A 23,863-nucleotide genomic window follows, 5' to 3' on the forward strand; every position below is an offset into this window, starting at 1 on the left:
GTGACGCACCCTTCGGAGGTGCCTCCGAAGGATGCAGACCCTGAATTGGGACACAGCTGCACGACAAGTTTTTTTGTTTTGTTTTAATTTATTTTTTCCTTTTACGTGTTTTTATTAATTTCCCTTTGACATGAATACAGAGATCACAGTTCTTTGTAATTTTATTTTTCTCTCAAAGTAGACCGCGTTCGTTTACAACCCCCTGGCGCTGTTTTGTACTGTTTTTGTACTTATTTTGATTATTATTATGTCTCAATTGTTTGTAAATGTTGCAATTTATAAAAAAAATAAATAAATAAATAAATAAAATAAACACATTTAAAAAAAATATATACTTCGCTCGCGTTCTGATGACGTCGGTGGAGTGCGACGCGATCAGCTGGGGTGCGAGTAGAATGAACCGTAGCAGGACAATGCTGGGAGTAAACACACTATTTACGGGCACTCCAGTGGACATAACGGGGTTGGCGTGAAATTATGTGCTGTCTGAAGGCTGCAATGCATGTTCGAGTGATGGAGTTATAGAGACTCGGTAGCTGCGAAGCAAAGTATTTCAGCATCAAGCCGGGTGGCGACACTGTTAGCTCGATGCTAATTGTTAAGCCACACACAGAGTGGGAGAGTTAGGTGAATGGAGCCATTGAGGCAGGCTGGAGAAGGTAGTAGTCCGGGTACGAGCACCCGTCAACGGCAGAACGGGATTGAACAGCCGGCGTTCCGAGTGATGGCAGCAGGTGGGCACAAAACTCGAAAAAAAAACCTCCCCAAAAATCAGGGAAAATGTGTTTTGGTCGATAAATATGGTACATAACTTGAATAGCAATCTCTATTACTAGAGAAAAGCGCTATATAAATATAATTAACTTCCCTTTTATGTAAAGACAGGGTCGTCTTTACACTTTCTCTAGTGACTCAAAGCGCTTTTACATAGTGAAACCCAATATCTAAGTTACATTTAAACCAGTGTGGGTGGCACTGGGAGCAGGTGGGTAAAATGTCTTGTCCAAGGACACAACGGCAGTGACTAGGATGGCGGGAGCGGGGATCGAACCTGGAACCCTCAAGTTGCTGGCACGTCCACTCTACCAACCGGTCCCATAGAGATTAGTATTCAAATGTTTTTGATGCCAATAGTCATATTTGTACACTTTTATTGTATTTGTGTGTTCCAAAGGTTTTTATGATCGCTTCTCTTTTTTTACAATTTTTTTTTCGGTTTCGCTTTTTTCTTTGACTGTATTAAAAATATTGGCAGTGTCACGCCAAATTTCTTCCCCCTACAAAAACCTTCCCCCCCCATTTACCTCCGGGGTCATTTTCTCTTACGTAATTTCCTCTTATTTACGTCATTTCCTCTTACGTCATTGACAGCCATCGATAACACTTCGGCTTTGACACAGGACAGCAGCACACACAATATTGTAGTGAAATGGTTTCAACAATAATGTTGATTTAAAGTACAGACATTTAACAGTATTATATATTAATTAATATTAGTGAAATGGTTTCAACAATAATGTTGATTTAAAGTACAGACATTTAACAGTATTATATATTAATTAATATTTTTTGCACGTTACCACAAAGACAGAAGTTCCCAGCAGCGGCCCTTAACACTCCGCCTGAAATTTTCCTTAACACTCCTCCTGGAATTTTTCGAAGCCTGCTGGCGTTTGACATAAGTCCCCTGGGAAAGATAAAGACAAATGTCATTCAGTGACACCACCATTTTCAGGAGATTTGGATTCTATCGATCGCTGTCAATGACGTAAGAGGAAAAGACGTAAGTGAGAGGAAATGACATAAGAGGAAATGACCCCGGAAGTAAATAAGGGGGGAAGGTTTTTGTAGTGGGAAGAAATTTGGCGTGACAGCAGTGTTTCAGCACAAGGGGCGGGCGCCTGTAGGCGGGGCTTACAACAAGTTTAACCGGAAGCATGTTGTATATCATGCTTGCCAACCCTCCTAATTTTCCCGGGAGACTCCCGAATTTCAGTGCCCCTACCGAAAATCTCCCGGGGCAACCATTCTCCCGAATTTCTCCCGATTTCCACCCGCGTGCCTTATCAATCAATCAAATCAATCAATCTTTATTTATATAGCCCTAAATCACAAGTGTCTCAAAGGGCTGCACAAGCCACAACGACATCCTCGGTACAAAGCCCACATACGGGCAAGGAAAACTCACCCCAGTGGGACGTCGATGTGAATGACTATGAGAAACCTTGGAGAGGACCGCATATGTGGGTAACCCCCCCCCCCCCCCCCCCTCTAGGGGAGACCGAAAGCAATGGATGTCGAGTGGGTCTGACATAATATTGTGAGAGTCCAGTCCATAGTGGATCCAACATAATAGTAAGAGTCCAGTCCATAGTGGGGCCAGCAGGACACCATCCCGAGCGGAGACGGGTCAGCAGCGTAGAGATGTTCCCAGCCGATGCACAGGCGAGCGGTCCACCCCGGGTCCCGACTCTGGACAGCCAGCACTTCATCCATGGCCACCGGACCTGTGCCCCCCCCTCAAGGAAAAGGGGAGCAGAGGAGAAAGAAAAGAAACGGCAGATCAACTGGTCTAACAGGGGGGCTATTTAAAGGCTAGAGTATACAAATTAGTTTTAAGATGGGACTTAAATGCTTCTACTGAGGTAGCATCTCTAATTGTTACCGGGAGGGCATTCCATAGTACTGGAGCCCGAATAGAAAACGCTCTATAGCCCGCAGACTTTTTTTGGGCTCTGGGAATCACTAATAAGCCGGAGTTCTTTGAACGCAGATTTCTTGCCGGGACATATGGTACAATGCAATCGACAAGATAGGACGGAGCTAGACCGTGTAGTATTTTATACGTAAGTAGTAAAACCTTAAAGTCACATCTTAAGTGCACAGGAAGCCAGTGCAGGTGAGCCAGTATAGGCGTAATATGATCAAACTTTCTTGTTCTTGTCAAAAGTCTAGCAGCCGCATTTTGTACCAACTGTAATTTTTTAATGCTAGACATAGGGAGACTTAAAGGCACTACCTTTAGCGTCCTCTCTCACCTGAAAAGGAGACTATTATATATATGTCTCCGTTATCCATAGGTTTATCTATAACCTATAAAGTAGGCAGGCACGGAGCTATTTCTCAGCTTGTGTTTTTTCAAGCCGGCACGTTAATACACTGACACACAACATCCGGATTCCCATCATGCATTGCTTCAAAACTACGGCAAGTAGTAATGTCCAAAAACATAACAGAGACGAAGCAGAAGAATGAAGAAGAGACATGGCGACGACGAGTAAGAAGAAGAAGTACGCTTACAAGTTCCAAAATGATTGGGAAAAAAAATGTCAGTTCATCCAGGACAGCTCGAAGGGGAAGGGGTATGCTTCCTGCAAATTTTGTAGATCAGACTTCTCCATTGAACACGGTGGCCGAACGGATATACTCATTCATCAACGGATTATATATATATATATATATATAATAATAATAATAATAATACCTGGGATTTATATAGCGCTTTTCTAAATACCCAAAGTCGCTTTACATGTGTGTGGGGGGGACGATAAAAACAACTTTATTAGAAAAATAAATAAATAAATAAAAATAAATAAATAAGAGACACCTAGGGTTCCTCTCTGAGCTGCCACCTTACCGTGGTAGAGGAGTTTGCGTGTCCCAATGATCCTAGGAGCTATGTTGTCCGGGGGTTTCTATGCCCCCTGGTAGGGTCTCCCAAGGCAAACTGGTCCTAGGTGAGGGATCAGACAAAGAGCAGCTCGAAGACCTCGATGAAGAACAAACACAAAGGACCCAGATTTCCCTCGCCCGGACGCGGGTCACCGGGGCCCCCCTCTGGAGCCAGGCCCAGAGGTGGGGCACGATGGCGAGCGCCTGGTGGCCGGGCCTGTCCCCATGGGGCCCGGCCGGGCTTAGCCCGAAGAGGCAACGTGGGTCCCCCCTCCAATGGGCTCACCACCCATAGCAGGGGCCATAGAGGTCGGGTGCAGTGTGAGCTGGGCGGAAGCCGAGGGCAGGGCGCTTGGCGGTCCGATCCTCGGCTACATAAGCTGGCTCTTGGGACGTGGAACGTCACTTCGCTGGGGGGGAAGGAGCCTGAGCTAGTGCGTGAGGTGGAGAAGTTCCGGCTAGATATAGTCGGACTCACTTCGACGCACAGCAAGGGCTCTGGAACCACTTCTCTTGAGAGGGGCTGGACTCTCTTCCACTCTGGCGTTGCCAGCAGTGAGAGGCGACGGGCTGGGGTGGCAATTCTTGTTGCCCCTCGGCTCAAAGCCTGCACATTGAAGTTCAACCCGGTGGACGAGAGGGTAGCTTCCCTCCGCCTTCGGGTGGGGGGACGGGTCCTGACTGTTGTTTGCGTTTACGCGCCAAGCGGCAGCTCAGAGTACCCACCCTTTTTGGATTCACTCGAGGGAGTACTGGAGAGTGCTCCCCCGGGTGATTCCCTCGTTCTACTGGGGGACTTCAACGCTCATGTTGGCAGCGACAGTGAAACCTGGAGAGGTGTGATTGGGAAGAATGGCCGCCCGGATCTGAACCCGAGTGGTGTTCTGTTATTGGACTTTTGTGCTCGTCACAGATTGTCGATAACAAACACCATGTTCAAACATAAGGGTGTCCATATGTGCACTTGGCACCAGGACACCCTAGGCCGCAGTTCCATGATCGACTTTGTAGTTGTGTCATCGGATTTGCGGTCTCATGTTTTGGACACTCGGGTGAAGAGAGGGGCGGAGCTTTCTACCGATCACCACCTGGTGGTGAGTTGGCTGCGATGGTGGGGGAGGATGCCGGACAGACCTGGCAGGCCCAAACGCATTGTGAGGGTTTGCTGGGAACGCCTGGCAGAGTCTCCTGTCAGAGAGAGTTTCAATTCCCACCTCCGGAAGAACTTTGAACATGTCACGAGGGAGGTGCTGGACATTGAGTCCGAGTGGACGATGTTCCGTACCTCTGTTGTCGAGGCGGCCGATTGGAGCTGTGGCCGCAAGGTAGTTGGTGCCTGTCGTGGCGGTAATCCTAGAACCCGTTGGTGGACGCCGGCGGTGAGGGATGCCGTCAGGCTGAAGAAGGAGTCCTATCGGGTTCTTTTGGCTCATGGGACTCCTGAGGCAGCAGACAGGTACCGACAGGCCAAAACTCGGACATGGGAGGAGTTCGGGGAGGCCATGGAAAAAGACTTCCGGACGGCTTCGAAGCAATTCTGGACCACCATCCGCCGCCTCAGGAAGGGGAAGCAGTGCAGTGTCAACACCGTGTATGGTGGGGATGGTGCTCTGCTAACCTCGACTGCGGATGTTGTGGATCGGTGGAGGGAATACTTCGAAGACCTCCTCAATCCTACCAGCACATCTTCCTATGAGGAAGCAGGGCCTGGGGAATCTGTGGTGGGCTCTCCTATTTCTGGGGCTGAGGTTGCCGAGGTTGTTAAAAAGCTCCTCGGTGGCAAGGCCCCGGGGGTGGATGAGATCCGCCCGGAGTTCCTTAAGGCTCTGGATGTTGTGGGGCTGTCTTGGTTGACAAGACTCTGCAACATCGCGTGGACATCGGGGGCGGTACCTCTGGATTGGCAGACCGGGGTGGTGGTTCCTCTCTTTAAGAAGGGGAACCGGAGGGTGTGTTCCAACTATCGTGGGATCACACTCCTCAGCCTTCCCGGTAAGGTCTATTCAGGTGTACTGGAGAGGAGGCTACGCCGGATAGTCGAACCTCGGATTCAGGAGGAACAGTGTGGTTTTCGTCCTGGTCGTGGAACTGTGGACCAGCTCTATACTCTCGGCAGGGTCCTTGAGGGTGCATGGGAGTTTGCCCAACCAGTCTACATGTGCTTTGTGGACTTGGAGAAGGCATTCGACCGTGTACCCCGGGAAGTCCTGTGGGGAGTGCTCAGAGAGTATGGGGTAGCGGACTGTCTTATTGTGGCAGTTCGCTCCCTGTATAATCAGTGCCAGAGCTTGGTCCGCATTGCCGGCAGTAAGTCGGACACGTTTCCAGTGAGGGTTGGACTCCGCCAAGGCTGCCCTTTGTGTCACCGATTCTGTTCATAACCTTTATGGACAGAATTTCTAGACGCAGTCAGGGCGTTGAGGGGATCTGGTTTGGTGGCTGCAGGATTAGGTCTCTGCTATTTGCAGATGATGTGGTCCTGATGGCTTCCTCTGGCCAAGATCTTCAGCTCTCGCTGGATCGGTTCACAGCCGAGTGTGAAGCGACTGGGATGGGATTCAGCACCTCCAAGTCCGAGTCCATGGTTCTCTCCCGGAAAAGGGTGGAGTGCCATCTCCAGGTTGGGGAGGAGATCTTGCCCCAAGTGGAGGAGTTCAAGTACCTCGGAGTCTTGTTCACGAGTGGGGAAGAGTGGATCGTGAGATCGACAGGCGGATCGGTGCGGCATCTTCAGTAATGCGGACGCTGTATCGATCCGTTGTGGTGAAGAAGGAGCTGAGCCGGAAGGCAAAGCTCTCGATTTACCGGTCGATCTACGTTCCCATCCTCACCTATGGTCATGAGCTTTGGGTCATGACCGAAAGGACAAGATCACGGGTACAAGCAGCCGAAATGAGTTTCCTCCGCCGAGTGGCGGGGCTCTCCCTTAGAGATAGGGTGAGAAGCTCTGTCATTCGGGGGGAGCTCAAAGTAAAGCCGCTGCTCCTCCACATCGAGAGGAGCCAGATGAGGTGGTTCGGGCATCTGGTCAGGATGCCACCCGAACGCCTCCCTAGGAAGGTGTTTTGGGCACGTCCGACCGGTAGGAGGCCACGGGGAAGACCCAGGACAAGCTGGGAAGACTATCTCTCCCGGCTGGCCTGGGAACGCCTCGGGATCCCCCGGGAGGAGCTGGACGAAGTGGCTGGGGAGAGGGAAGTCTGGGCTTCCCTGCTTAAGCTGCTTCCCCCGCAACCCGACCTCGGATAAGCGGAAGAAGATGGATGGATGGATGGACACCTAGGGCAAGGTCAGTTTGGAAAGGCTAATGTGAAGAGGTGAGTTTTTAGGGTGGCTTTGAAGGTAGGGAGGGAGGGGGCATCTCTGATGTGCCTGGGGAGAGCGTTCCAGAGAAAGGGGGCAGCCACGGAGAAGGCCCTGTCGCCCCAGGTTTGGCGCCTGGTCTTGGGGACCTCAAGGAGGCCGGCATCACTAGACCTGAGGGAACGGGACAGGACATGTGGCTGGAGGAGGTCAGAGAGGTAGAGTGGTGCCAGGTTATGGAGTGCTTTGTAGGTGGTGAGGAGTATTTTAAAGGTGATTCTGTATTTGACAGGCAGCCAGTGGAGGTCATGAAGGACAGGTGTGATGTGCTCTCTGGAGCGGGTTCTGGTGAGCAGGCGGGCAGCAGAGTTCTGGACGTATTGCAGTTTGTTGAGGGTTTTGGAGGTGATGCCGTAGAGGATGCTGTTGCAGTAGTCTAGCCGGGATGAGATGAAGGCGTGGATGAGGGTTTCGGCAGCAGAGGATGTGAGGGAGGGCCGGAGACGGGCAATGTTTCTGAGGTGGAAGAATGCAGTTTTGGTGATGTGGTTTATGTGGGGGAGGAGTGAAAGGGTAGGGTTGAAAATTACACCTAGATTGCGGATGTGGGTGGAGGTAGTGACAAGGGAGCCGTCGATGTTTAATGAAAAGTCCTGAGTGGAGCGAGTGAGGGAGTCGGGGCCAATGATAATTATTTCAGATTTGTTGCAGTTGAGTTTTAGAAAGTTTTTTTGCATCCAGGTTTTTATGTCTGTGAGGCAGGTGGTGAGGGTGGAGTGGGTGGCTGTGGTGATGGTCGTGGTGGAAATGTATAGTTGTGTGTCGTCGGCATAGCAGTGAAATTGAAGGCCATGGTGTCGGAGGATCTGACCGAGGGGTAGGAGGTAGATGGTGAAGAGTAGGGGGCCAAGTACTGAGCCCTGGGGGACGCCGTGGGTGACTGGGGCAGTGGAGGAGGTGCAGTTGTTGGTTGAGATGAATTGCTGACGGTCAGAGAGGTAGGATTTCATCCAGGAGAGGGCAGTGCCGGATAAACCAAGGGAGGAGTGGAGGCGTGTTAGGAGGATGGAGTGGTTGATGGTGTCGAAGGCAGAACTGAGGTCAAGGAGGATGAGGATGGAGAGGGAACCAGAGTCAGCGGAGAGGAGGATGTCATTGGTGACCTTGAGGAGGGCAGTTTCTGTGCTGTGGAGTGAGCGGAAGCCGGATTGGAACTTTTCGTATAGGTTATTGTGGTGAAGGTGGGATTTGATTTGGGAGGCAACTGCACGTTCGAGAATTTTAGAGAGGAAGGGTAGGTTGGAGATGGGACTGTAGTTGTTGGGGGAGTTAGGTCGAGACCGGGTTTCTTGAGAATGGGGGTGATGGCAGCCAGCTTGAGGGCAGGAGGGACAGAGCCAGTGGATAGGGAGGAGTTAATTATAGTGGTGATGAGAGGTGAGAGTGAGGGGAGGCAGGCTATGACTAAAGTGGATGGGATTGGGTCGAGGATGCAGGTGGAGGCTTTCATACCAGAAGTTATGGAGGATAGGTCAGTTGTGGTGATTTCGGAGAAGAAGTTGAGTGGGTGGTTTGAGAGTAAAGGGGGGGCATGATCAGGGGTAGTGGAGAAGGTGGGAGAGGAGGCGGCCAGTTCAGAGTGGATGGTGTTGATTTTTGATTGAAAAAATGATAAAAATTCTTCACATTTGCTGGTGGTGAATGAGGTGGTGGTGGTGTCCATGGGTTTGAGGAGTTTGCTTACGGTACAGAAGAGTATCTTGGGGTTGTTGCTGCCGGATTGTATGACGGAGGAGTAGTGGGAAGTGCGTGCATTGTTGAGGGCATCTCTGTATTCCTGTTGGTGTAGTGTGTAGATGTCCAGCTGAACAGTGAGACCGGTTTTCTTTGAGAGCCGTTCAAGCTGCCGGCCCTTGGCTTTTAGGTGACGGAGGTGGTCAGTGTACCAGGGGGCGGTGTGGGTGTAGGAGACAGTTTTGGTTTCTATGGGGGCGAGTTGATTGAGACAGGAGGAGAGTGCGCTGTTGTAGCTGTTAATATACATATATATATATATATATATATATATATATATATATATATATATAAAGAAATACTTGAAAATATATACACACCCCACTACCCCCACCTCAAAAAGTAGCCTCTGCGCATAGCATAGATCCAACGAATCCTTGACTAAATTAATCGCCAACTATTTTTATAATCGATTTAATCGATTAGTTGTTGCAGCCCTAGAGCAAACTTTCTGAGTACACAAAGGGTCTAGATCAGGAGTGACAAACGTACGGCCCGAGGGCCGGATCAGGCCCGCAAACAGGTTTTATCCGACTCACGGGATGAGTTTGCTAAGTATAAAAATTAACCTGAAATTTTTGAATGAAATAAATAGCTGTTCTTAATGTGTCCACTGGATGTCTTAATAGCAATTATTTGTATCATTGTAGATTATGCTACATATGTACAAAATAAACCTCAGTCGAGGAAAATGATCAAACTACATAAATAACATCCTGTAATTGGATTTTGATATGATTTTTTTTTATCTTGATAGATTGAAAATTAACACCAATGAGCTGACTGATGAACATTATCACATCATTTATTCAGAAAATATAAATAACGGCAAATAAAGATAGAAAACGATTAACCGAAACATGTAAGTGTAAAAAAAACAACAAAAAAAACATTATGATTTGTACAATTTCAGAATGTGTTTGTTCTATTTTTAAACAAAGAAAACAATCTGAAATTGTCTTTATTTTTAAGTTATCGTGCCGTGATTTTACCAGTCCGGCCCACTTGGGAGTAGATTTTTCTCCATGTTTGACACCCCTGGCCTAGATCTTTCTGTGAAAAGTAGATACAAGCAAAGAATCAAACTATGCAATGGAATAGATTCCTAAAGATTTGTTGAGTGTTATCAAGGATTATCCGTCGGTCGCGTTCCCAGACATGTCGAACTATCTTGTGCTCCAGACGTCATTCTACACGACAAAGAAGATGAAAGCTTAAAAAAGCATGGATGGGTACAATTTATTTGTGAGTGGCTGGGTCAAGGAAACTGGTATCAAGACTATCGCGGATAAATCATGCGTCATTTTTGTTCGGGTAAGGTTGGATTTTTTTTAGGGATGTCCGATAATGGCTTTTTTGCCTATATCCGATATTCCGATATTGTCCAACTCTTAATTACCGATACCGATATATAAAGTCGTGGAATTAACACATTATTATGCCTAATTTGGACAAGCAGGTATGGTGAAGATAAGATCCTTTTAAAAAAAAAAAAATTAAATAAAATAGGATAAATAAATTAAAAACATTTTCTTGAATAAAAAAGAAAGTAAAACAATATAAAAACAGTTACATAGAAACTAGTAATTAATGAAAATGAGTAAAATTAACTGTTAAAGGTTAGTACTATTAGTGGACCAGCAGCACGCACAATCATGTGTGCTTACGGACTGTATCCCTTGCAGACTGTATTGATATATAATGTAGGAACCAGAATATTAATAACAGAAAGAAATAACCCTTTTGTGTGAATGAGTGTAAATGGGGGAGGGAGGTTTTTTGGGTTGGTGCACTAATTGTAAGTGTATCTTGTGTTTTTTTATGTTGATTAAATTAAATTTAAAAAATTTAAAAAAAAAACGATACCGATAATAAAAAATACGATACCGGTAATTTCCGATATTACATTTTAAAGCATTTATCGGCCGATAATATCGGCCTGCCGATATTATCGCACATCTCTAATTTTTTTCATTCAACTTTGCGTCTTGCGAGGACGCGTCCATGTAAACTATCAACGACTAGGACCCGACAGCTGCCACCCGTGACCGCTTATCCATTTAACAAACTAACTATTATTGAATCATCACCATATTTGATTGTTTTCCTGTTGTTGTTTAATACAAGCCCACAACCATAAAACACTTCCAGTAAGGTGTGTAATAAGAGCTATAAATGATTAAGATATTATAGTTTTTATGCATATATTTTATTAGTCCAACCTCACATAATGTGGATCGTTGGCAAAAGAGCTGCAAACTTAAATACTGTCACACCTCATTTGTGTTCTATTTTCTGCAGACCTCCAGCGGGTGTCAGCGGGGAGTCATGAAGAGATTCCCTCCGAGCAGCAGGAGTGGCACACCAGTGTGGGACAGAAAGAGCTACAGGCCCCCTCCCACACTAAAGAGGAGTTGCCGTGGGAGCAGCTTCATGATGAAGATGAAGCTCAGTCCTTACAGCTTCATCACAGTCAAAGTGAGGAGAACAGAGGGGCGGAGCTTCTAACCCAACACATCACAGAAGCGGATGGAGAGCATTGTGAAGATATAAACTCAGAACCAGACAGCATCTTTGCTCCACTGTCAGACATGGACGACATGATGTCAGACTCTGCTGAGAGCGATCACAGTGACGACATCCAAAAACCTGTAAAGAGTAAAAATGACTCTAAAGGTGATACGAGACATCACACTAACAACAAACACTTTGACTGCTCTGAATGTGGAAAATCATTTCGACATATGTCCCATTTTACAAGACACATGAGAATACATACTGGGGAGAAACCTTTTGCTTGCTCAGTTTGCGCTAAAAGATTCAAAACTAAGAATGAAATGATATCACACATGAGAATACATACAGGGGTGAAACCTTTTCCGTGCTCAGTCTGTCCCAAAAGATTCTCCGTAAATACTAGGCTGAAAAAACACATGAGAACGCACACAGGTGAGAAACCCTTTACTTGCTCGGTTTGCAAGAAGGGTTTCTCCAGAAAGCAACACATGACCACACACATGAGAACACACATGGAGAAGCAATTTACCTGCACGTTTTGCCCTAAAAGATGTACCGAGAAAAGTCATCTTGTAGCACACATGAGAACACACACTGGAGAGAAACCTTTTACCTGCTCCGTTTGCAGTAAGAGTTTCTACACAAAGCACGTTATGACCACACACATGAGAACACACACTGGAGAGAAACCGTTTAGTTGCACTGTGTGCAATAAGAGGTTCATATATAAGTATCAGGTCAGCAAACACAAATGTGTAACAGTCATGGAAGCTGCTGGGATTTAAAAACACTTAAACAGTGATTGTGCTAGATGTACTTTAAAAACACAGCATGTTTAATATGAATGTATATTTTATGTTATATGTAGTGTTTCTCCTCTTCTAGTGTTATACAGTATGTTGTCCTGTAATTACTTTTTAAGTTGTGTGTATTTATTGAATATTACTGTATATATGTAGCTACTATTTTATTTGATTTTCTCATTGTTAAAGAGAGGACATCTTATTATTTTCATTTGTGTCTCATAAAATCACACATTTTCCCATTGCATTTTATTGATGTTAATATTCATGTTACGTCTTGGACGCATGGCTGCGATTGTTGTGTTCCTTCCAAGGCAGGAGACAAGTAGGAGCGGAGTGCAGGTAAGATTTTAAGTATATTTAATAAATAAAAAGCAGGACAAAAATACAAAACAGAGGACGCTAGCAAGCGTGGAGCTAAACAAAAAAAACAAAATGTCACCAAGGGTGATAAACAAGGAATGCTAGCGTGCACAAACTTACTATGAGGAGAAAACCAGGGGAAACGTAAATGTTGCGTAGAGCAAACATTGACCCAGCACTTACTGCTGGGTGACAGGAAACTATAAAGGGGAGTGATTAGCCAAAACACCTGGTGGAAACACTAATTGCAAAACTAAGACAGGTGAGGAGAATCAGTGCCCATGGAAACCAAGAATAAACAGGGAAAGAGGGTGCAACCAGGAAACAGACTAAAACCAGAAACATAACCAACATAAATCATGCCATGATCCGGGTAACGATCATGACAATTCAATTACAAGTATGAATAAATAAAATTGTTAACAAAATTTGGACTCTGGTAGATTAGCAGCATTGTTACGTCATGGATGTCAACTACTGCAAAACGTCAACCGAAGAAGAAAAAGACTGAAGTTAGCAACACATCACTGAATTTATAGAGCCATCGCGAGTGGAGCTGGTTGTTTTTATTGCTGCATTTGTACTTATTTTACCACACAGCTTCTGTCAGAATAACTGTATAGAAGTTATCGCACAACTTCTGTGTTACATTGAGTTCAGCTCGCCCTGTGAGTAGACAAAAGCTGTCTTTGATCTTACCAAGCAAAAGGCTTGTAAAACTCCACTGTGTACGAAGGGAAGAGACATGAAGGCGTCAGTTTCTTTGATCCATTGTGATCCACAGGAAGATTTTGTCTTGACCCGAGATCTACAAAGTGGAGAGGAAACAGTAAGCTCCAGGCAGCTTTTCTTTGAACTGTTTTGTGACCGAGGGCAACGGCTGTTTACGACCCTCCCCCCACCCTTAGAAACAGCTGTTGCCATGTAATCAGGGAAAGGCCAAATAAAAGAGGAGGCGTGCAATCCTGTTGTACGCACTCTTCTCATTGAGCTAAATTGAATCATGTCTCTGTTTAATTCTTTGCTTCTTGTCTGTTTAAGAGATGCCATCGGGGTTTGAACCTGACAGCTTCACTTTTAATCTTAAAGTCTGGGAGGGGTTAGCTAATAACAGTAATGCATGTGTGTTCCAACTTTCAATCGTCACAGGATTATTTTCATTATATTCTGATTACATGCCTGTTGAATGTAACTACGCTCCCCATCATCGGAGGATGCTGAGACAAGTGATTATACAATGACATCGCAACATCCCATCAGTTTCTACCTAATCCTGACACTGTCCACTATTTTCAAGAAAATGTTGTAACACTCTGTTTTATAATGCTACATTTAATCTTACTGTACATCATAGTCAAACTAAGGAAGTTACAAACAAGTCTTTCTTAGAAGAATTTAAGTCCCATCTTAAAACTCATTTGTATACTCTCGCCTTTAAATAGACTCCCTTTTTAGACCAGTTGATCTGCTGTTTCTTTTATTTTCTGCCCCCCTCTCCCTTGTGGAAGAGGGGGCTCAGGTCCGGTGGCCATGGATGAAGTGCTGGCTGTCCAGAGTCAGGACCCGGGGTGGACCGCTCGCCTGTGCATCGGTTGGGAACATCTCTGCGCTGCTGACCTGTCTCCGCTCGGGATGGTCTCCTACTGGCCCCACTATGAACTGGACTCTCACTATTATGTTAGATTCACTCTCGACTACACGTTCACAATATTATGCTAGACCCACTCGACGTCCATTGCATCCGGTCTCCCCTAGAGGGTGGGGTGGGGGGTTCACCCACATCTGCGGTCCTCTCCAAGGTTTCTCATAGTCATTCATATTGACATCCCACTGGGTTGTGAGTTTTTCCTTGCCCTTATGTGGGCTCTGAACCGAGGATGTCGTTGTGGCTTGTGCAGCCCTTGAGGACACTTGTGATTTAGGGCTATATAAATAAACATTGATTGATTGATTGATTGATTGATCTTTGTTTCTGAAATATTTCTTGATTTTAAATACCACCAACATATTAAATAGGTTTTACCAATATTAAAATATACTATGCAACAATATTACAAATAATATCGAAGTCATGTTGTTGATTGTATGGTTTAGTTTAGGTTTTAAGCCACATACTGCAGTTAAAAAAATGAACAATTAGTTTCATATGAATGGTACATGTTTAAAGCTATTAATGCCAAGGTTTTTCAGATTTTCCCATACTACTTTTTAAACTTTAAATGTCTACTTTTTATCATTGTAAGATTTTCAGGAAAATATATTTAGTTTATTTTTCATATTACAAGTGTTTTGAGCCATGTCTTGTGAACAATTTCCCTTATGGATCATTAAAGTTTGTCTAAGTCTAAGTACCATATTTTTCGGAGTATAAGTCGCACCGGCCGAAAATGCATAATAAAGAAGGGGGGAAACATATATAAGTCGCACTGGAGTATAAGTCGCATTTTTGGGGGAAATGTATTTGATAAAACCCAACACCAAGAATAGACATTTGAAAGGCAATTTAAAATAAATAAAGAATAGTGAACAACAGGCTGAATAAGTGTACGTTATATGAGGCATAAATAACCAACTGAGAACGTGCCTGGTATGTTAACGTAACATATTATGGTAAGAGTCATTCAAATAACTATAACATTTAGAACATGCTATATGTTTACCAAACAATCTGTCACTACTAATCGCTAAATCCCATGAAATCTTTTATGTCTAGTCTCTTACGTGAATGAGCTAAATAACATCATTTGATATTTTACGGTAATGTGTTAATAATTTCACACATAAGTCGCTCCTGAGTATAAGTCGCACCCCCGGCCAAACTATGAAAAAAACTGCGACTTATAGTCCGAAAAATACGGTAAATACCGGTAATGTTTAATCCACATATTCTTTAAATATTTAACACAATGTTTTTAATTGCCTGTCAATACATTGTAGGAATATTAATAGTTTTCTTCTTTTTGTAATGGCCCCATGTTTAATATACATATTGTGGATTTAAGTTGCATTATAAGTGCAGCTTTTATTGTCATTGTACAACAATACAACAAAATTGAATGAATAGCTGCAAGTCAACTTTAGCTTCTTGATTTTACAACGTTTAAGTGTAGTGTGACTTTGTTGGTGCTTTTTGTCAGGTTCAAACACCGAACTATTTATTAAACAAGACAAGAAGCAAAGAATCAAACAGAGACGGGATTCAATATAGCTCATGAATTGATTAACGGGGACCCCGACTTAAACAAGTTGAAAAACTTATTCGGGTGTTACCATTTAGTGGTCAATTGTACGGAATATGTACTGTACTGCGCAATCCACTAATAAAAGTTTCAAAAAAAGCGCGTGTGGACCTGCACCCTCCGTCAGTGTCACCCCACCGCTCTGAGCAACAAGCTCCACACGCCTCCTCATTTATTTGGGCATTTCTTGATTCCATGGCTGCAGCTGCTTCTAAGGGAAGGGGTCATAAAAAGCTGCTGCACTGGGTCATAAACAGTTCAAACAAAAAGGTCTTTTGCCTCCTCTCTGCTCGTAGATTTCGGGTCCTTCCTGTGGCAGTCCAATAGATCAAAGAAACCGGCACCTCCACAGCACATTCCATTGCACACAGTGGAAGGTTTACAAGCTGTCTGCCTTTTGCTTGATAAGATCAAAGACAGCTTTTGTCTTCACACAGAGCAACCTGAACTCATAGCAAACAAGTTGTGTGACAATTTATTTACAATTATTCTGACACTTTTGGACTACCATCAATTCCCATGCTTTAATCATTGCTTTTTTTCCTCAATCTAACCTTGTTTGTGTGTACGTTCTTCATCAGCAGATAATAGTTTCTTGTTTGTTAGTATTTTAAAACAGCTCTTTTTCAAAACTAACAGATGGCGGAAATACTTTAATAATAGGCTTCGCAAGAATAATAATGCAAACTATAATTGTATGTGTAGCTCATTTTTCCTAGTTTAATCATTGTTTAATCACAGCGAGGACCTCATCTGGGCTCACAACACCCAACAAACAATAAAGAAAGCCCAGCAGCGACTGTACTTCCTAAGAAGGCTGAGAAAATTTGGCATGCCACCCAAAATTCCCAGCAACTTCTATAGAAGTACGGTTGAGAGTGTCCTTACCAGCTCAATCACGATCTGGTACGGAAACTGCGCTGCTAAGGACAGGAAGTCACTCCAGCGAGTGATTAAAGGGGAACATTATCACCAGATCTATGTAAGCGTCAATATATACCTTGATGTTGCAGAAAAAAGACCATATATTTTTTTAACCGATTTCCGAACTCTAAATGGGTGAATTTTGGCGAATTAAACGCTTTTCTATTATTCGCTCTCGGAGCGATGACGTCACGTAGTGACGTCACATCGGGAAGCAATCCGCCATTTTCTCACTTTCGTCGGTGTGTTGTCGGAGGGTGTAACAACACGAACAGGGACGGATTCAAGTTGCACCAGTGGCCCAAAGATGCGAAAGTGGCAAGAAATTGGACGAAATTTGTTCAAAATACGAGGCTGTGGGGAAAGCAGACGAAATGGTCAGTCGTTTGTTCCGCACACTTTACCGACGAAAGCTATGCTACGACAGAGATGGCAAGAATGTGTGGGATATCCTGCGACACTCAAAGCAGATGCTGACATCAACTCCAAAACTGGACAGATCAGCTTTCAGGAAAAGAGAGCGGATGAGGGTATGTCTACAGAATATATTAATCGATGAAAACTTTATTCATTACTCGCGGTTTTACGTAAATTATTATAAATAAACTGTGTTTACCAATAATTTAGCTTAAAAACTTTTTTTTTTTTCAATCATTCTAGTACATTCGGGTAGTCTTGTGTAATGCAGTATTTTGTGTCTATTTAGGTATGGTTAACCTGAGTGCTGAAATCGTGGAAAAATATATGTTCTTAGCGCGCCTGAAATAGGCTGTCTGCACTCTCAAAGTGCATGTTGTTGCCAAATGTATTTCATATGCTGTAAACCTAGTTCATAGTTGTTAGTTTCCTTTAATGCCAAACAAACACATACCAATCGTTGGTTAGAAGGCGATCGCTGAATTCGTCCTCGCTTTCTCCCGTGTGGCTGGCTGTCGTGTCGTTTTCGTCGGTTTCGCTTGCATACGGTTCAAACCGATATGGCTCAATAGCTTCGGTTTCTTCTTCAATTTCGTTTTCGCTACCTCCCTCCACACTACAATCATCTGTTTCAATACATGCGTAATCTGTTGAATCGCTTAAGCCGCTGAAATCCGAGTCTGAATCCGAGCTAATGTCGCTATAGCTTGCTGTTCTATCCACCATGTTTGTTTGTATTGGCATCACTGTGTGACGTCACAGGAAAATGGACGGGTGTATATAACGATGGTTAAAATCAGGCACTTTGAAGCTTTTTTTAGGGATATTGCGTGATGGGTAAAATTTTGAAAAAAACTTCGAAAAATAAAATAAGTCACTGGGAACTGATTTTTAATGGTTTTAACCCTTCTGAAATTGTGATAATGTTCCCCTTTAAAACTGCTCAGTACATATCAGGAGCAGCCTTCTCCTCCCTACAGGACACGTACTCTACCAGGGCCACCAGGAGAGCACACAACATCATAAAGGACAGTACACACCCCCAGCACAGTCTCTTCAGCCTCCTACCATCAGGCAGACGATACAGGAGCCTGAAAGCCAGGACTACGAGACTGACAAACAGTTTCTATCCACAGGCCGTCAGGCTTTTGAATGCTAACTTGTGAATGCTAGCTCCCCCGGCTACCCCCCGCCCCTTTTTACTTTTATCTTTTGAACAAAAGACAGCTACCATGACCACCCCCGAACTGTGAACCATCACTGTAGAGACCTTTCATCTTTGATCACTAAAGACACTTTAAACTGCTTCTGTGACCCAATGTCACCTCCATATTTATACTGTTGACTGTGAATCAGAATGTGCAATAATGTTATGTTACTCACTGTGCCTTGTATATACATTTTTTCAATTTTTATTTTAGCTAAGTTCCGTGTGTCTTGATAAAGCGTGGACTAGCAAAGTACGATTTTCATTGTACGGCAAACTGTCTGTTTAACTGTGCATATGACAATAAACAATCTTGAATCTTTAATTGTTATTACAATTGTACACATGCACATTTGTGCATTAGTACACATGATGGATATTCAGGGTCTATTCATTAAAGTTATGTTAAACCAGACTCAAACCTGTTCACCCAATTACTTTTTTCAATCGCTTTTTTCTGTTTCTTTTTTATTCACTACTCAGTTTGTCAGTGTTTTAGCAAGTTTGTTTTTCAAAACCTATTCAAAATTTTGAACATTTTAGGATTTTATTATTTTTTTGGTAGCAATATTTTACATGTTTAAAGGGGAACATTATCACAATTTCAGAATGGTTAAAACCATTAAAAATCTGTTCCCAGTGGCTTATTATATTTTTCTAAGTTTTTTTCAAAATTTTACCCATCACGCAATATCCCTAAAAAAAGCTTCAAAGTGCCTGATTTTAACCATCAGTATAACCACCCGTCCATTTTCCTGTGACGTCACACAGTGAAGCCAACACAAACAAACATGGCGGAAAGAACAGCAAGCTATAGCGACATTAGCTCAGATTCAGACTCGGATTTCAGCGGCTTAAGCGATTCAACAGATTACGAATGTATTGAAACGGATGGTTGTAGTGTGGAGGCAGGAAGCGAAAACGAAATTGAAGAAGAAACTGAAGCTATTGAGCCATTTCGGTTTGAACCATATGCAAGCGAAACCGACGAAAACGACACGACAGCCAGCGACACGGGAGAAAGCGAGGACGAATTTGGTGATCGCCTTCTAACCAACGATTGGTATGTGTTTGTTTGGCATTAAAGGAAACTAACAACTATGAACTAGGTTTACAGCATATGAAATACATTTGGCAACAACATGCACTTTGAGAGTGCAGACAGCCCAATTTTCATCAATTAATATATTCTGTAGACATACCCTCATCCGCGCTCTTTTCCTGAAAGCTGATCTGTCCAGTTTTGGAGTTGATGTCAGCAGGCCAGGGAAGCGAGGGTCGATATTCTTCTCTTGATCATCTTCGGTGGCATAAGAGACGGTGTGAGCCAAGACATCCAGGGGGTTTAGCTCGCTCGTCTGCGGGAACAAACTGCCGCCATTGCTTGCCGTGCTACCGAGGTCGTTTGTCCCTGAATTGCTCACACACTCCGGCAGATTCAATGGGGGTCTGGCGGCAGATTGCTTTGACTTTATCGTTGGAAATGCATCTGCTTTGAGTGTCGCAGGATATCCACACATTCTTGCCATCTCTGTCGTAGCATAGCTTTCGTCGGTAAAGTGTGCGGAACAAATGTCCAATTTCTTGCCATTTTCGCATCTTTGGGCCACTGGTGCAACTTGAATCCGTCCCTGTTCGTGTTGTTACACCCTCCGACAACACACCGACGAGGCATGATGTCTCCAAGGTACGGAAAACAGTCGAAAAAACGGAAAATAACAGAGCTAATTTGACTCTGTGTTTTTAATGTGTTTGAGAAAATGGCGGATTGCTTCCCGATGTGATGTCACGTTGTGACGTCATCGCTCCGAGAGCGAATAATAGAAAGGCGTTTAATTCGCCAAAATTCACCCATTTAGAGTTCGGTTATCGGATAAAAAAATATATGGTCTTTTTTCTGCAACATCAAGGTATATATTGACGCTTACATAGGTCTGGTGATAATGTTCCCCTTTAAGAGCAGAATGTTTCCCACAACCCTACTGCACTTGTATATCTATACTGTCACAACGGGGGGTCGCAGCTTGCTGCGGGGTTGTTCTTCCAACACAAAAGACGGCTCCGGACGACAGCGTGAAGGTAGGCTTGGATTTATTTAACATAAATCACTCACTACCACAAACACAAAAATACAACAAGAAAAGGCAAGCGTGCCTAAAACACAAGTGAAGCTGCTAAATAGATCAGAAGCTATGGCATGGACTAGGAAACTTACTTGGTCAGAAAGAGACATGAACCGGTGGGACATAAAGACAATGCAGGCAGGATGAGTGATGAACAAAGGTAGGCTTAAATAACAGTGACATGATTGGTGACAGGTGTGTGTGAGTCCAAACGTGGAGCAGGTGAAATTAATGGGTAACCATGGAAACAAAACAAACTCACAGGTGCACAAGCAATAACAAAAGGAGTCCAAAACTAACAGAAAACACAAAAACATGATCCGGACCACGGATCATGACATATACATTAAAGCTAGGTTAAGGTAAAGAAATTAACTATTTGTCTGTACATACCTTACTGATTACAATTGGCTGAATTTCACATACATATTTCTAGCCATTGCTTTCAACACTTTCAACTGATTTTCAGTTGTATTTCTTGAAAAAAGCTAACATATAAACAACTAGGTGTTATTTGGATGAAACAATGTCTACAACTAATAATGCTAATGTTTTACAATGCATTCAATTTTGTTTAGATGCATCATTTTTAAGTGATTTCTACTAGTAGAAGTCATAGTATGATCAATTGTCTCAGCATCATCGAACGGGGGGCAGCACGGTGCAACAGGGGTTAGTGCATGTGTCTCACAATACGAAGGTCCTGAGTAGTCCTGAGTTCAATCCCGGGCTCGGGATCTTTCTGTGTGGAGTTTGCATGTTCTCCCTGTGACTGCGTGGGTTCCCTCCGGGTACTTCGGCTTCCTCCCACCTCCAAAGACATGCACCTGGGGATAGGTTGATTGGCAACACTAAATTGGCCCTAGTGTGTGAATGTGAATGTTGTCTGTCTATCGGCCCTGTGATGAGATGGCAACTTGTCCAGAGTGTACCCCTTCCGCCCGAAGGCAGCTGAGATAAATGATAAATGGGTTGTACTTGTATAGCGCTTTTCTACCTTCAAGGTACTCAAAGCGCTTTGACACTACTTCCACATTTACCCATTCACACACACATTCACACACTGATGGAGGGAGCTGCCATGCAAGGCGCTAACCAGCACCCATCAGGAGCAAGGGTGAAGTGTCTTGCTCAGGACACAACGGACATGACGAGGTTGGTTCTAGGTGGGGATTGAACCAGGGACCCTCGGGTTGCGCACGGCCACTCTTCCACGGCTCCAGCAACCCCCCGCTACCCCAAAAGGGACAAGCGGGGGGGTGCTTCATTATTGAAGTCACATCCTTCAATAATGAAGGATGTGACTGTTCCCATTCCTACGACAGAACACATTTTATTTACTTAATGGGATTGCACACATGCTTATATGACTGCTTCTACTTTCTTTCATTGTTATCTCACTCAATAGCCGTCAAGATCGTTTTTAAACTGCAACAGACAGGAGGGTGGGGACACCTGCAACCCCTCATTGTAGAGCTTTGATAACAGGTCATCGTTATCTCAATTTCACCGAAAATTTTATAAAACTGGCAGGGAAGGGCACCCCCCCAAACTTCCTGTTTAAAAAAAGCCCTTAGAAGGATACGAGACCCCCTTCAAATCTACACACAGTGGGCCCCATTCAGCAATAAGTTCCTAACTTTTCCTATTATCGTTCTTCCTAAGTGATTTCCTAAGAGGAGTCCATTCAAATTCATGACGTGTTCTTAAACGACCAAATTGTTCCCACCTGCTGTTCTTAAGTTGCTGAATGCCAAATGGTTAGCGCCTGCATGTCTATCACAATTTGCATATAAACACGCCCTTATTTCCCCAATATGCATATGTAAACGCCCTTAATTCCGTAATTCACATAGGTAAACGCCCTTAATTCCCCATATAAGAGCACAATTCCGGCGGTAAAGCCAAACATCAGACACACGGACAAAACGCAAACAGATTATAGAAGAGAAATTCGTATTATCCCGCGGAGGGAATACATAATGTCAAAACGTAAGTTTAAGAAAGGGGGCACTGCAGCGTTCAAATAAATATAGTTCTACATGGCCATCAAATATGCGCTCCCTCTCCAGCACAAGATCCAATAGAAGTAAGGGAACTTGTCACACTTAAGAACAAATAGGCCACCCTAAGAGTGTTCTGGAGTACTCATAGATTTTGTTCTTACCTACGTACAAATCTCAGCTAAGAAAACATTGGTGAATACCAAAATCTCCTTAAAAACGTCGTAAATGGGCCTAAGAACAAAATTTGTTCTTAAGATCGATTGCTTTAATGGGGCCAACTGACTATAGCTGCAATAAATTCAAATTAAATATATTAAATATATAGATAAGTGTTTTAAACGTTAAAAGTTAAAGTTAAAGTACCAATGATTGTCACACACACACTAGGTGTGGTGAAATGTGTCCTCTGCATTTGACCCATCCCCTTGTTCAACCTCTGGGAGGTGAGGGGAGCAGTGAGCAGCAGCGGTGGCCGCGCCCGGGAATCATTTTGGTGATTTAACCCCCAATTCCAACCCTTGATGCTGAGTGCCAAGCAGGGAGGTAATGGGTCCCATTTTTATAGTCTTTGGTATGACTCGGCCGGGGTTTGAACTCACAACCTACCAATCTCAGGGCGGACACTCTAACCACAAGGGCACTGAGCAGATTTTCACATCTTTTGAAGACCTGTCAAATTAAATATATTAAATATATATAAATCATATCTTATCAAATCATAGTCAGACGCCGGAAGACGGGACATATACACCGGAAGTCAGGGGGGCGGGATTTCGGATGAAATGTATATGACGTCATCACTTTTTGATATAGAAAGTATATCCTATGTTATTTCCTGTGAATGAAAAGTGCTGTAAATGTTGATAATGTCATGTATTAAGAATAATATATTTTAGGTATTAATCATGACATGTTTTTACTATTAAAACAACATGCTAATAAAAACTGTGTCGTGATATATTTGACAGACAAAAACCTACAGGATTGTACATTGTTCCCCATGCTTGTGCTACAGCCCAGGTCTCAATCAGGACTGCTTTAACCATAATTAAATAGCTACTGATTGATTGTTTGATTGATTGAAACTTTTATTAGTAGATTGCACAGTACAGTACATATTCCGTACAATTGGCCACTAAATGGTAACACTCTACCATGAATTGATTAACGTGGACCCCGACTTAAACAAGTTGAAAAACTTATTCGGGTGTTACCATTTAGTGATCAATTGTACGGAATATGTACTGTACTGTGCAATCTACTAATAAAAGTTTCAATCAATCAAAAAACACCTGAATAAGTTTTTCAATTTTCAATGCCACGTTAATCAATTCATGGTAAATTAACACCAATCATTTAATTCCACCGTCAAAATCGGGGTATCCTGATTGGGTGGTAATTGCCATGATCTCAGTGTGCATTGTATATCTCTGAAAAGTCTACATATGACGAATTCTTCCGAAGCATGACCCCAGTCAGAGGGGGATGGCCTGAA

At 43.7% G+C, this 23,863-nt stretch overlaps 1 protein-coding gene across 1 annotated transcript; it reads left to right on the top strand.

Moving 5' to 3' along the window:
* Positions 1–369: 369 nt before the first annotated feature.
* LOC133618118 (uncharacterized) lies at positions 370–13,274 on the top strand. The gene is made up of 2 exons (XM_061978586.1): positions 370–734; positions 11,071–13,274. The coding sequence occupies exons 1-2, from the start codon at positions 632–634 to the stop codon at positions 12,069–12,071; spliced, it is 1,104 nt and encodes a 367-aa protein (XP_061834570.1). The 5' UTR covers positions 370–631; the 3' UTR covers positions 12,072–13,274.
* The last annotated feature ends 10,589 nt before the right edge of the window (positions 13,275–23,863 follow it).

This window comes from Nerophis lumbriciformis, linkage group LG18 (genome assembly GCF_033978685.3).
Source record: "Nerophis lumbriciformis linkage group LG18, RoL_Nlum_v2.1, whole genome shotgun sequence".
In the NCBI taxonomy this organism is placed as follows: domain Eukaryota; kingdom Metazoa; phylum Chordata; class Actinopteri; order Syngnathiformes; family Syngnathidae; genus Nerophis; species Nerophis lumbriciformis.